The 12,624-nt window shown below is 40.8% G+C and overlaps 1 protein-coding gene across 4 annotated transcripts in view; it reads left to right on the plus strand.

Moving 5' to 3' along the window:
• Erich3 (glutamate rich 3) overlaps positions 1-12,624 on the plus strand; it is a 104,060-nt gene that overhangs the window by 19,531 nt on the left and 71,905 nt on the right. For all 4 annotated transcript variants that reach the window (XM_030252519.1, XM_030252520.1, XM_030252521.1 and 1 more), the window contains exon 2: positions 12,478-12,571. In XM_030252519.1, the coding sequence (XP_030108379.1) occupies positions 12,478-12,571 (94 nt within the window). The remainder of the gene's footprint in view (positions 1-12,477; positions 12,572-12,624) is intronic.

Here is a 12,624-nt window from a genome sequence, read left to right on the forward strand (position 1 = left end):
CATCCTCAGTGCTGTGGGCATGAGGACCACTGGAACATTCTGCTTGCTAGTAAAGGCAGGGGATATGCAAGAAGACATCAAACATTTCCTCCTGCCATGAGGCTATCAGTTATTGCTCTGCAATGATGAAAGGAAGGCTCTGATCTTCACCTGCGACTTCTATAAATGATACAAATATGCACCTACGGATTAGACAAGATATTTTGTTGCCATTAACTGACCTACTCATTTACTGGGTGGTGCCAGGCTCCACATAAGAAGGGCTATAGGAAGGAGCCCATAGAGATCAAGAGCCACTGAGTATTAATGAGCCTTACTCTGGTAGAAAGTCAACAAGTACTGTTCTATGGCCACTCCTGGCATAGTCTGGCTTGATTTTACGTCTTTGATTTGTGTTCATCAATAGATCACACTCTCTTTTAGAACTTTATATTCTCTGACTGTAAAATGATTGGGCTAGCTAGATCCTAGGTGGCCATTTATGAATGCAAATTTTATGTGCAAATGATGTCACAATACTTCAAAGTAAATATATGTTCAGACATGAAAATAAGTCTTCCACAGCAGGAAGTAGGCACTGGCTGCTGAGTGTCAAGGGAAGAAGTCGGGAGTTCCCCGGGGGCCATGTGTGTGGGTGTGGGGGTAGGACTAGCTCTGACCTTCAGGTTTCTGGTTCTTAGTCTGTATTAATTTCATCAAAGTTTTCATTAAGTAGGAAGCAATATGGATTTCCCTGCTGTAAATAGTGGCAGAAAAGTTATTGTACATCTTAAGAGGTGCTGTCTGGTCTCATATTTACTATATATTCTCACAGTTACATAACAGTCATGAAATTTTCAATAATAGAAAACTAAATTCTATGGAATGGAGGTGCCGTTTTGTTCTGCTTACTGATACTACTACTCTCAGCTGTTTAGTTTGGAGATGATATTTCAATTTAGACACATTTACTTCTCCATTAGGAATCTTGATGAGATTCTAACCTTAGATTTGGTAGACTGAGAAACACACGACAAGTTCGTTCACATGGAGCTAGATTTCCAAATAGACAAAGGAGAAGTATTTGAGTCAAGGAACAGAGCCTTTCTGCCGTTGACTACAAGGTAATGCACAAGCAGAGAAACCAGGGCAGTCTGAGCTTTGCTTAACAAGCCTTCCTTGATTCACAAGCTGCAAGCACACTGGCTGGACTTGGAAGCCCAGGAAGGCAGCGGAGGTTTGTCAAGACCCTCTTGAGCATTCTCAAGTTCTACAAATTGCAGATTTAGTGTCATCTGAAACACAAAGCACCTCTCAACCAGACTTTGCCTTCTTATTAATAAAACTGTGCTTGTTCACACAAGTCTCACTTGAATCTATTCTGTTCAGCATAAAATACACCAGTTTTCCCAGGCTGGTACGCAAGGTAAACCTTCCCTTTCATGGTAATGTAATTAAATACCTTGCATAATATTTTTTAATTGAAATGTATATGAAAATGATTCTGTACTTGACATAATTTTTATGTCCTTGTATGAGAGATAGGGAATAGGAGAAGAGCTAGATGAGTCCTTAGGTCAATGCATGGGGAGTGTCAGGCAGAGGTCCATACACTCTTGTCCTGAGACATATCGCCTATCCCATTATGCATATCATTATGTGCTGCTAATCTGGATTTTCAGGAAATAAAAAGTCTTGATTTAAGGTATTTGTCAATTTCTGTGGTAGAAATCTACCCACAAAGTCCAGGCTACCAATATCTTGAAATTTTCTCAAAAAATTTAATACATATCTCATGTGTCACTGGGTGAGAACACACTCCAAGAGACTGATGTTACTAGGTTTTAAAGTATTCCTTTTTATCTTTTATATTTATTTTATGAATAAATTGCCTTTTAGAGTTCATCAAACAAAATTTGCCTTTGTTAAGTTAATGATTCTCAGGACTCAGTATTTGCCCCTTAACTAAAATCAAAGTTATAAAAGCCACACACACACACACACACACACACACACACACAAATGGGGGAATGAAATGTCTTATGTAATATCATCCTCTTCTGAATCCATTTTGTGTTTCTCAGCCCAGTCTGCCTTGGCAGCACATTTGAAATTTCCATGGCATAGACTATGGTCCAGGTGTATTAACCAAAATAATTGACAAGATATGTCTAAAATATCTACTATATGCTGCCAGGAATGAATGTTTCAGGATTACTCTGACCCTCATTTAACTGTAATGTATCTTTGTGGACTTTGCTTTTAAAAATGCTATATCCCTGAGCTTGGGCACCAAGAAACTTTTCAGAGGCACAAGCCTGCTCTTGGTGTTACCATCAATTAAAAAAAAAAGATAGAAAAAGAAAAAAAAAACAATCAAAACAAAACAACAAACGAACACTCACAAAGCTTTTAATCAGGTTAGTCATCATTATTGTCAATAACTATTATATGTACATCGTGATATGATGATGTCCAGTTACATCCATTTTCCAGAAATTGATGGAAATTAGCTTTTCTTTGCATTTGCTCTTGATGGGCACCTAGGCTGATTCTATAACCCATCAACTGTAAATAGAGCTTTGGCAAAAGGGTGGTGCAGGTACCTCTATGGTGTGGGGGATGTACCTACCTGTGGCATAGCTCGGTCATGTGCAGGTCCGAATTGTAGACTCTTGAGTACGCCCCATGCTGGGTTCCATTCCCACCAGCAGGTTATGAGGTTCTCCTTCCCTCACAAGTGTTTTTTGTTATTTGTTTTCTTGATGATGACCACTCTGACTGGGATGAGAAAGAATACCTAGTTATGCAGTGCATGACCTGTCTTGTCTGAGGGTGTCGCACACTGTATTTCATGTTTATTTTCATTTGTACTGCTTTATATAACTGTCCCTTTAGCCAGTTTACTGACTGGGTTGTTTGTTGTGCAATTTAGGTTTTGCGTTCTTTATGTGTTCTCAATATTAGTCCCCTCATGTACAACTAGGAAAGCACCCTTCTGCTCTGTCAGCCATCTCTCTGTTCAAGTAACTGCCCTCTTCCCTACACAACCTCAGCTGTCTTCTTGGTATTGGTTCCTTAGTGACTCCAGACTTTTTTCAGTAGTTCTTGTCTATGTTCATACTTTTGAACCATTTCTTTGGCTCTAACATTTTAGAGTTCCAGGCCTGGTGGTTAAAGCTGTTGGTGCAGTTTGGTTTATGTACAGGCTGAGAGGCAGGGATCTGGCTTCCTTCTTCCATGTACGAATACTCAGTTTCCTGAAGCATTTGTTGGAGAGTCTGTCTATTCTCCAAAGAATGGAGAATGGAAAATCAGGTGTCTCTGCATGGATTTGACTATAGCCCTCCTGCTCTGGTCACTGATATTTTTTTTTATCAGTTCTGGTGTTTTTGAACCAGCACCGTGTGTGTTGTTATTCTGGCTCTGTAGTATGGCTTGAGATTGTTTTTCTTTGGACCCCTGGAATAATTGTGCTTCCCATGCTTTCTTCTGCCCTGTTGTTTCTTCATTTTCAGTGGAAAATGTCGCCGAAAGTCAGATAAGAATTGTGTAGGAGCTGTTGATCACGCTTGGCGACGTTTCCATTGTCATGATATTGATTCTGCCAATCCATGACCAAAAAAGCTTGGCAACTTGTAGTGTCCCTTCTATTTCCTTTTCAGTGTCTTAAAATTGTCATGGTAGGGGTCTTCTATTTCCTTTGCCATTTTCTTTCTAAGTATTTTTTCAGCTATTGTGGATGAGGGCTCACTGACTTTGTTTCATGTCAAGGTTTGTCATTGGTGTATAAAAAGCTACAAGCTTTTGAATGTTGATTTATTTATTTATTTATTTATTTATTGGTATCCCACTGCTTTTTTGGAAGTGTAACTGTTTCTAAGACTTTTCTGGTAGAATGGGTACTGGGCTAAATATGGATATGATTTTATTGTCTGCAAATACGGATAATTAGATTTCCTGCTTCCTTATCTGTATTCTTTTCCTTTACGAATTTTCTTATTGCTCTAGCTAATTCTTAGAGGACTATCCTGAGTAAGATTGAAGAAAATGGTCACAGAATTATTTTTAGGTTTTCCCTGCTTAGCCTAATGTTGGTTATTGGTTTGTTGTAGTATAGTCTTTACTATCTTGGGTTGTGATCCTTATAAGTCTGTTCTCTACAGGCTTTTTAATCAAGGAGTTATAGAGTTTTTCAGATTCCGTTTATGCATGTATTGAGACAATCAGGCAATTTCTATTCTTAAAATTATTAGTGTGCTCTATTGCTTTTATTGATTTGCTTATGTTCTACCATCTCTGCGTCCTGCAATGATGCCAAGATGGCCATATGAATGATCTTTTGTGTGTGTACTTGGATTCAGTTTGAAAATATTTTGTTGAGAGTTGTTACATCTATGATCATCAGGGAAATCAATATATAATTTTATTTTTTGCTGTGCCTATAAACAATGTTGCTCTCAGGGTAACACTGGTTTCATAAGATGAATCTTTGGGTATTCCTATTTTATTTTAAAAGATTAAATTATTATTTATTCATTATTCTTATGTTCATGCTATGGCACCATGTGAACGTAAGGTGAAAATCTAGGGGGGGTCTGTTCCCTCCTCCTAGCATGTGGTCCTAGAGGTCAAAAAACTAAAGCTGTGAGGCTCATTGGCAATGCCTTTACCCACAGAGCCTCCTCATGGACACCCATCCCCACCACTCCCTCATAATTTCTGGAATGGTTTGAGAAACACTGGTTTTACTTTGTTACATCAGCAGTAGTGTATCAGGTCCTAAGTTGTTTTCTTTTTAATTAACAGACTATTTCTTTATTAATTAGCAGATTAATAATTACTTCTTCAGTTGCATTGCTTATTATTTAAGTTTTAATTTTTGATTTTTAAATTTTGGTTTTAAATTTGGTAGGCCATATAAGTTTATGAATACATATATATTTCATCTAAAAATTTCAATTTATTCGAATACAGGTTTGCAGAGCACTCCCCAATAATTTTTGAACTTTGTTGGTGTTCGTTGTTATATCTCATTTTTCATCTCCAATTCTATTAATTTGTATCCTCTCTCTCTGACTAGTTTGGATATGGGTTTATTGATCATAATCAGATTCTTTTAAGAACTAACTCTATTGTTTCACAGATTCGTCATATTATTCACTTCCATTTCATTAATCTCTGCCTTGACCTTCATTATTTTTTCCATCTATTGCTTTTATATTGTTTTTTATTTCAAAAACTTTAAAATAAATTCACTGAATTACTCATTTGAGAGTTCCCTGCTTTTCTTTTTAATTTTAACAGTTGTAGCTATCATCTTTTCTCTTAGAACCACTTTCATCTCATGGCAGGATCTTCTGTGCTGTATTTTCATTCAAATATAAGAATTTTGAAAGCTTCCCTCAGATTTTTCAATGATCTGCCATTCATGAGGAGCAGGTCACCCCCAACAGTTTTTTTTCCCTATTGACTTCTAATTTAATTCCACTGGAATAAGATGAAAATCAGAAAATTATTTTAATTGTTTTGTTTTTGTAAAAACCTGTTTTATGCCCTAAAAATGCTCTGTTTTATAGAATGCACTGTTACTTGTTGAGAAGAATGTATATTCTGCAGCACTAAGAGGAACACTCAGTACAGTTGATCTATAATGTCATGGGACACCTGGGTGTTTTGTTTAGTTTTGATTTTTATTTTTTGGTGTGGATGACCCATCTATGCGTGTAAGTGGATTGGTGAATTCAACCCCGTTATTGTGATGGGGTCAATCTGTGCCTTTACATGCAGTAGTGTTCATAGCATTGGATGTCACTGTTTAGCACAAGTGTGTTTAGAGCTATGGTGTGCTTTAGATGGAGAGGCCTCTTTAGCAATGAGGCAGCCTTCTTTTTCTCAGCTGATTAATTTTGGTTTGAACTTCTTCCTCTATGGCCATGATTCATACACTTGATTTTTCAGAGTACTGTTCTTGGATATTTTGTTATTACTGTTTTCCTCTATCCTCTATCTATCTATCTATCTATCTATCTATCTATCTATCTATCTATCATCTATTTATCAACCAATCAAATTTGTCTACTTTATCTTTAAGCCCTGATGTCCTTTCTTCCACTCAATCTACTCTATTGGTAACTGGTAAGGCTTAATTGCCTCCTCTCCTTGTTTCATTTACAAAATTTCAATTTTTCCAGGATTTCTATGTCTTTATGAAATTACTAAATTCCTCCCTCATATCCTGTGTTGACATTTTATTTCATTCAGCTATCAGTGCTCTGAGTTCATTACTTTTCGTGCTTATTTTATGTTGTTGAACATTCTTTAATAATTCTTTTGAATTCTTTGTCTGGGACTTCATCGAGGTTTCTCTCATTGGAGTCTATTTTTGTGAATTGGTAAGTTTTGAAGAAGTCAATTTTCTTAACTCTTGTTTATCATGTATTTCTCAAGTGAGATCTGTGCTTCTGGGATCAGGGTGATGATTGGAATTTTAAAACTTGTTTGTGTTCTCTCAGTAGACATTCTTCAACCGTTTCTTTTTTCATTAATTTGTTTACTTATTCACTCTCTTTACATCCTGATTGCATCTCTTTACATACTCCTCTCCTCCCAGTCCTACCCTCACAAACACCCCCATTAACCCAACCTCTTTTCCTCAAAGAAGGAGAACACCCCATAGGTAACTGCCCTGGTACTTCAAGCCACAGCAGGACTAGGTTCACCCTTGCCCACTGAGGCCAGACAAGGCAGCCCAGCTAGGGGAAAGGAATTCAAAGACAGGCAACAGTCAGAGACAGCTCCTGTTTCAATTGTCAGGGACCCACATGAAGACCAAGCTGCACATCTGCTACAAATGTGTAGTGGGCTTAGGTCTAGCCCCTGCACGCTCTTTGGTTGGCAGTGTAGTCTCTGTGAGCCCCAATGGACTCAGGTTAGTTGCCTCTGTAGGTCTTTTTACAGTGTCCTTGGCCCCTCTGGATCTCTCAATCCTATCCCCCACTCTTCCACAAGACTTCCCATGCTTTGCCTGATGTTTGGCTATGGGTCTCTGCATCTGTTTCCATCACCTACTGGGTAGAGCCTCTCAGAGGACAATTGTGCTAGGTTCCTGTCTGCAAGCAAAGCAGAGTATCTTTAATAGTGTCAGGGGTTGGCTCTCCCCTATGGGTTTGTTTTAAGTTTCCTGTTTGCATTTCTGTTCCTCTTCTCCATCTGTCTTTAGCTGGGCCTGTCTCACATCCTTCTTTCATCTTAATTGTTCCCTCTCACAATGACTTTTCTGTCTTCTGCTTTTCTCCTGATGCTCCTGTACTAACTGAGAGCCTTGGTCTTCTCTTCTCCCTCCATCCCTCAGTACCAGGCAGCTCAGTGTCCAGCATACTGTCCTTGTTACTTTACTTCCCAAAAGTTGTGGGAGTCAAGGGAGTTACTGTTTGTAATTCCTCATTATGTATTTCCATGGTGGTCTCATCCATCAGCTGTGGTGGTTATACTCCTGGAGTCTGGAGGGTGGAGATCATGCAATGGGCTGAGACATAACATGCTGTGATGCCCCAGTTCAGTAAGGAAGAGGAAGCTTTAACTCTACTACAAATCAGTACTGCTGAAACACTGTGGTAGCCTGCAGTAACAGCCAAAGTGTGCTAAAATCGGCACAGAAAACAGGGTGAAGTTGTCCTAAGCTCCTATAGGTGTGTTGGGGTTGGAGCTGCATAGCAGGCAGAGTTCACAGCATATTGAGGTGCATGCTAGGTGTGTCCATTCCTTATTGGTCTCAAGTGTTGTGACAGAACATTTGGCAAAAGCCCTGTGAAGGTCAGGGCTACTTTGAGTCACAGTTGAGCGTACAGTCCACTCTGGTAGATGGTGGTCACTTTGCACCCACATCTGGAAGCAGAGAGGTGAAAGCAGGTGCTCAACTTGCTTCCTACTTTATATAAGCCCACGCCTCCGTCATCTCATGGGACAGTGCCACTCAGATTTAAAACAGGATTTCTCACTTGAATGAACATAATCTAGAAGCTCTCTTTCAGACATGACCAGAGATTTGTTTTCCTAATGATCCTAGATTCCCACCCGGTTGATTTCAATATGAACAGGTACAGAAGAAAAGCCAATATGGCACTGAAGGGCATGAGAGAGTTGGTTGGGAAAAGGTTTGCATCTTGTTAGTGAACATGTACTTAGATTAGGAGCGCTGGAACCTTACATATGTTAAAGCCGTTCTAATGTAGCCTCACATGGAACTGAGGAAATGCTTTATTTGAAACTGGAGGTCAAATAATCTTTGTTGTGGAACAACACAGAGCACTGGCAGAGCACTTGATGGACCTGTGTCTAGGGCAGTGTTTGTGAAAGTGGAAGAACAGAGGCAGAGGAAGTCAGGTTACCTGCTCCAGTGACAGAGCCGATATTGGGGGAGGTGGACCAAGCAGCATCAGGAGTCTTAACAGTTATCTACCCCAACCTCTCCCAAAGGGATACAGGGTGAGGGGGCTGCGGGTGGGGAGTGGGTTGGGGAAAGACTGCTGTAGGCTGGAGAAATGAACTCCTCCTTGGGCTCCAGCAGGGATCATTGCCTTCAGAAGGAGCTCCCGGCCCTGACTGTCACCTTGTTTGGGAGGTTCCCATTTTAGAATTGGGAAGAGCTGGCGTGTTACTTGTTGCTCATCTCTCAGAACCCTTAACGCAATTTTAATTAATTAATGCGTTTGAACATGCAGGCATGCATGAGATCTTGGTCGCCAAGCTTGTGTGCAAGCACCTATAAGGACTGAGCCACAAAGACACTGGACTGGACAGTGTTGTTGGGTGAACTAGACTATGGTATTGGTAGAGATCAAACGTGAGTTCACATAGGCACATAAGGTCTGTACGTGCACATCTCTGGCTGGCTTGGGACTTTTGAATACAGTAGCGTCTCTGCACCCTCCCTTACAGAATGATCTAAAAATATCAGCAATCTCAATAAATGTTGGTGACTAATGACGGTGATTGTGCCTCTGCTTTGCTTCAGATTTCTATGGGACATACTGTTTGGGGCCAGATGGAGGAACTGTTCGGAACTGCTGAGTTTCGTTTCTATAGATCCCTGTTTATACATCCTGCCTGGTGGGTGGTGAGGGTTCCGGGATATGTGCTGAAAAGCCGCATCTGGGAAAGCAGGGCTCACAGTGACTCAGCACCAGGCTCTGAAGGAAGCGGCTGTGCGTGGAAGCTGGGAAGCAATCCAGCACAAACACAAACACAGCATGCTTTGTTTCCTCTCGGGCACTCTTCCAGTCCCTGAATTCAGAGAGCAGACCTTCTGCACCAGGAACCTGGGGTTACCCATCATTTAAAAAAAAGAAAGACAGAAAGCTAGACTGGTCTGGACAGTGATCAGTGATTGGTAGGTTTAGGTGAATGGCATGACCTTTTAATGGAGTGATTCAAATGGGGTCAGTGATGGACAGTGAGCAAGAGAGATCACAGGTCAGCAACAGTGACACTGAAGGTCAGCTATGACAACTGATACAGACAAAGGGAAGGAAGTAGTCTGGTCACCACACCCAGGTCACGTACCCTTTTCTCACCCATTGCCGAAAACAAAATCTGAAAATGTACGGTGAAAGTGGATGAAACAAAGCTCTGCTAACCTCTGTTTGTGGCCTGGTCAGTTGATCTCTTATAGCTGGGCTGATGTTGAGACCTTGTGTTGTCATGTACGGATGTCACTCTTCGGAACTACAAAACGGAATTTTACACACACACACACACACACACACACACACACACACGTATAATTTTGTGTTGGGCCACATGTGCTCAATAGAAGCAAAGGCTCATTAGAAACAACGGAGGGCTATGGGCCCACGCCAAACACACATAAAGAGTAAGACCACAGTCTTGGTTGTACAGACTGGGATCCTTTCTCTAGAAACCGAGTCTTGCTGAGCAGAACGAGGCTGACATTTTAAATTATCTATTGAAAAGTTGACCATTGAGCTAGGTGTGTACATCATTCACTAGATACAACTTCTTCTCAATTAATTAATTAGTCTGCATTTCTAGGCCAAATACAAACATATTCAGTCATTGTCTGAAAATGCAATCATGAATGCTGGGTGAGCCTGGAGGGTATGGTGTGTCTGCCAAGTTATCACAACTGGCTATGTGACACTGGAGAGTGGTTGTGGAAGGACTCCTTTTACAGGCAAAATCCCAACCAGGGACATACATTTTTCCCTAAATAGGAATGGATAGCAAATGGATGAGTATAAAAATGTCCAGCTTGCTCTCCTAAAGCCTCATTCAGACTGAGGGTGGGCCATCTAGCATCCTGCACACATAGCACACATACCCCTCCAGCCTCAGTGGGACTGGGGAGCATCCTGCACACATACTCCTCTGGCAGAAGCTGAGAAAACAGAGGAAGATTATAATTGGGTGGTACTAAAGGTGACTGGCCATTGGTATTAGAACCTGAATATTTAGCAAGGTATGAAGCCTGAATTAGAAGAAGGGCTGCTTTGTTCATCAATAGTGAGACTGAAGCTCTTGCCTCCACAACTTTTTAACTTCACTTTATTTAATCAGGGGTCTCAACCCTCCTCTCTATTACAAAAGTGTTGGTTTTTATTTTTTTAAACGTGGACCTGCAAGACAGACAGAAGACTGTATGTGAGCTTCCTGTAATGATTTATCGTAAGAACCTGTGAGCTGTGCAATCTGGATTGTTAGGACTAAGAGACACCTGCTCACCTTTTTGGAAATGAAGAGCTGAAAAGAGATTCTGAGATTCAGAAAGGGGAAGGGATATGAGGCTGATCTTTCAGAGACAGGAAACCTTTGATGAACTGTAGGACACCAAGACAGTTTGTTTAAAAGATGGCTTCAAAGCATTATCCGGGGCGGGTTTTGTGTGTGCCTCGGTGAGACTCTTGGGTTGTCTTTTTACATAAACCCAGGGAAAGAATGGTTTCTGCAGTTGTTCCTGTCTGTAGCCTTCATGTGGCACCTTGGCTTCTGGGCTTTGTAACAGATTTTCACTCTTTTTTTGTGGGCAAAATTAAACTTTCCTGACCATTTGGCAGCATGGAGCTTTTCTGAGATGGGTTGTTAAGGAGAAGAGAGACAGGAAAAGGTCACCAATTTAATCTCCCCATAATTAAGGTCTTGCAAACAGCTAAATAAAATTCCTGTTAACATTCTCTCCAGTCTATGAGTCCTTACTGTAGTGTCAGAAGAAGCTAAGAAGCAGCTGTTCAAGTGTTCAAATCCTTGCTGCATTTTATGCATTTTTTTTAAAGGACAGGACTGTGGTAAGGCTTGATGTATACATACATATGCTACACACCCAACCCATATATGTGTGTTCATATGTATATGTATATATGTATATATGCCTGCATGTACATACATGTAAGTATGTGCATACTTTTTAAGGTACATGATAAAATTAGGTTTAAAGAGCATAAGTAGTTTCCAGTTTTCAAGCATGAATTGTAGACTGAGCACAAGCATGTATTAAGGTACAGTATATAGCCAAGAATTCAGTTTGTCCTAAGGTGAGAGAGTCTTATTAAATAGATCAGGCTGTTCTCCAACTGAAATCCTCCTGCTTCTGTGTCTCGAGAGGAATATTGGGATCTTAGATATGTGTGTCACTACATCTGGCTTCCTTTAATTCTTAAAATGTCCTAAAAATCTAAGATATTCCATACATTAAAGTTTTGGTACTAGACACTGGTTTAATGAAGCTGTCTAGACGAATGTGAGTAAGTTGAGAAGTCAAAAATGTTAGGGCATAAGTTAGGACTTTCTGTCAATATGAAAAAAAAAAACCCCCACAGAAAATGGTATCTTTATTTCTTCAGGACATTTACAGTTTAAGATCCCAGCAGACAACATCAGGAGGAATGTTTAGAATCAAGGGGTGCACTTGGTCTTCAGAGCCAGAGGGGGACGAGGGCTAGTGAGGAATCCTACATTGTGGAATCAGAGATGTAACGTGGGGCTTCCTGATGTGGAGGGAGGGTCACATAGAAGCCAGGGCACACCAGGGCATGCTTTCTGAGGACGCACTTGAGTGTCAGCAGTTCCCAGCCCCCTGGCAGATGGAGGATGCCCTCCAAAGTGCTTCCTGCTGGCAGGAGAGAAGTGTGAGGTGTGAGGGTTCACAGGAGAAGCAGAGGAACGCTGAAGCAGCTGTTGCTTCCTTGTCACCCCCACTGCTAAGACTCTCTGACTTTTCACCCACATTTTAAGCGCTCATTTCTGGTTTTCTCTTTTGTATAACCCAAACCAAGAGGGTCCCCTGCCTCTCACTCTAAGACCTGAAATACATAGCCTCTCAGCTGACTGTTGTACCTGTCTTCAAATGCATCGTTGGCTGTCAGCTGTTAAATCTGTCTACAAATGCAAGGCAGCGTGCTCGCTTAGGCAGTGTTGCCAAAAATGGCCTTGGTTATCAAGCAACCCTCATAAAACCTTAATGGTTTCTCCTTTCTGTTTCAGATTACTTGCAACATATAATAGCCTTACGGATAAACACCTGGCTGGGTATTTTAACAACACCAGGATCAGGCGGCACCTCCTAAGATCTGGGCTGGTAAGACTGCTCTGAGTTCTGGTCACTTTCTTCTTTAATTAAGTCCCCAAATT

This window comes from Mus musculus, chromosome 3, assembly GCF_000001635.26.
Source record: "Mus musculus strain C57BL/6J chromosome 3, GRCm38.p6 C57BL/6J".
Taxonomy (NCBI): domain Eukaryota; kingdom Metazoa; phylum Chordata; class Mammalia; order Rodentia; family Muridae; genus Mus; species Mus musculus.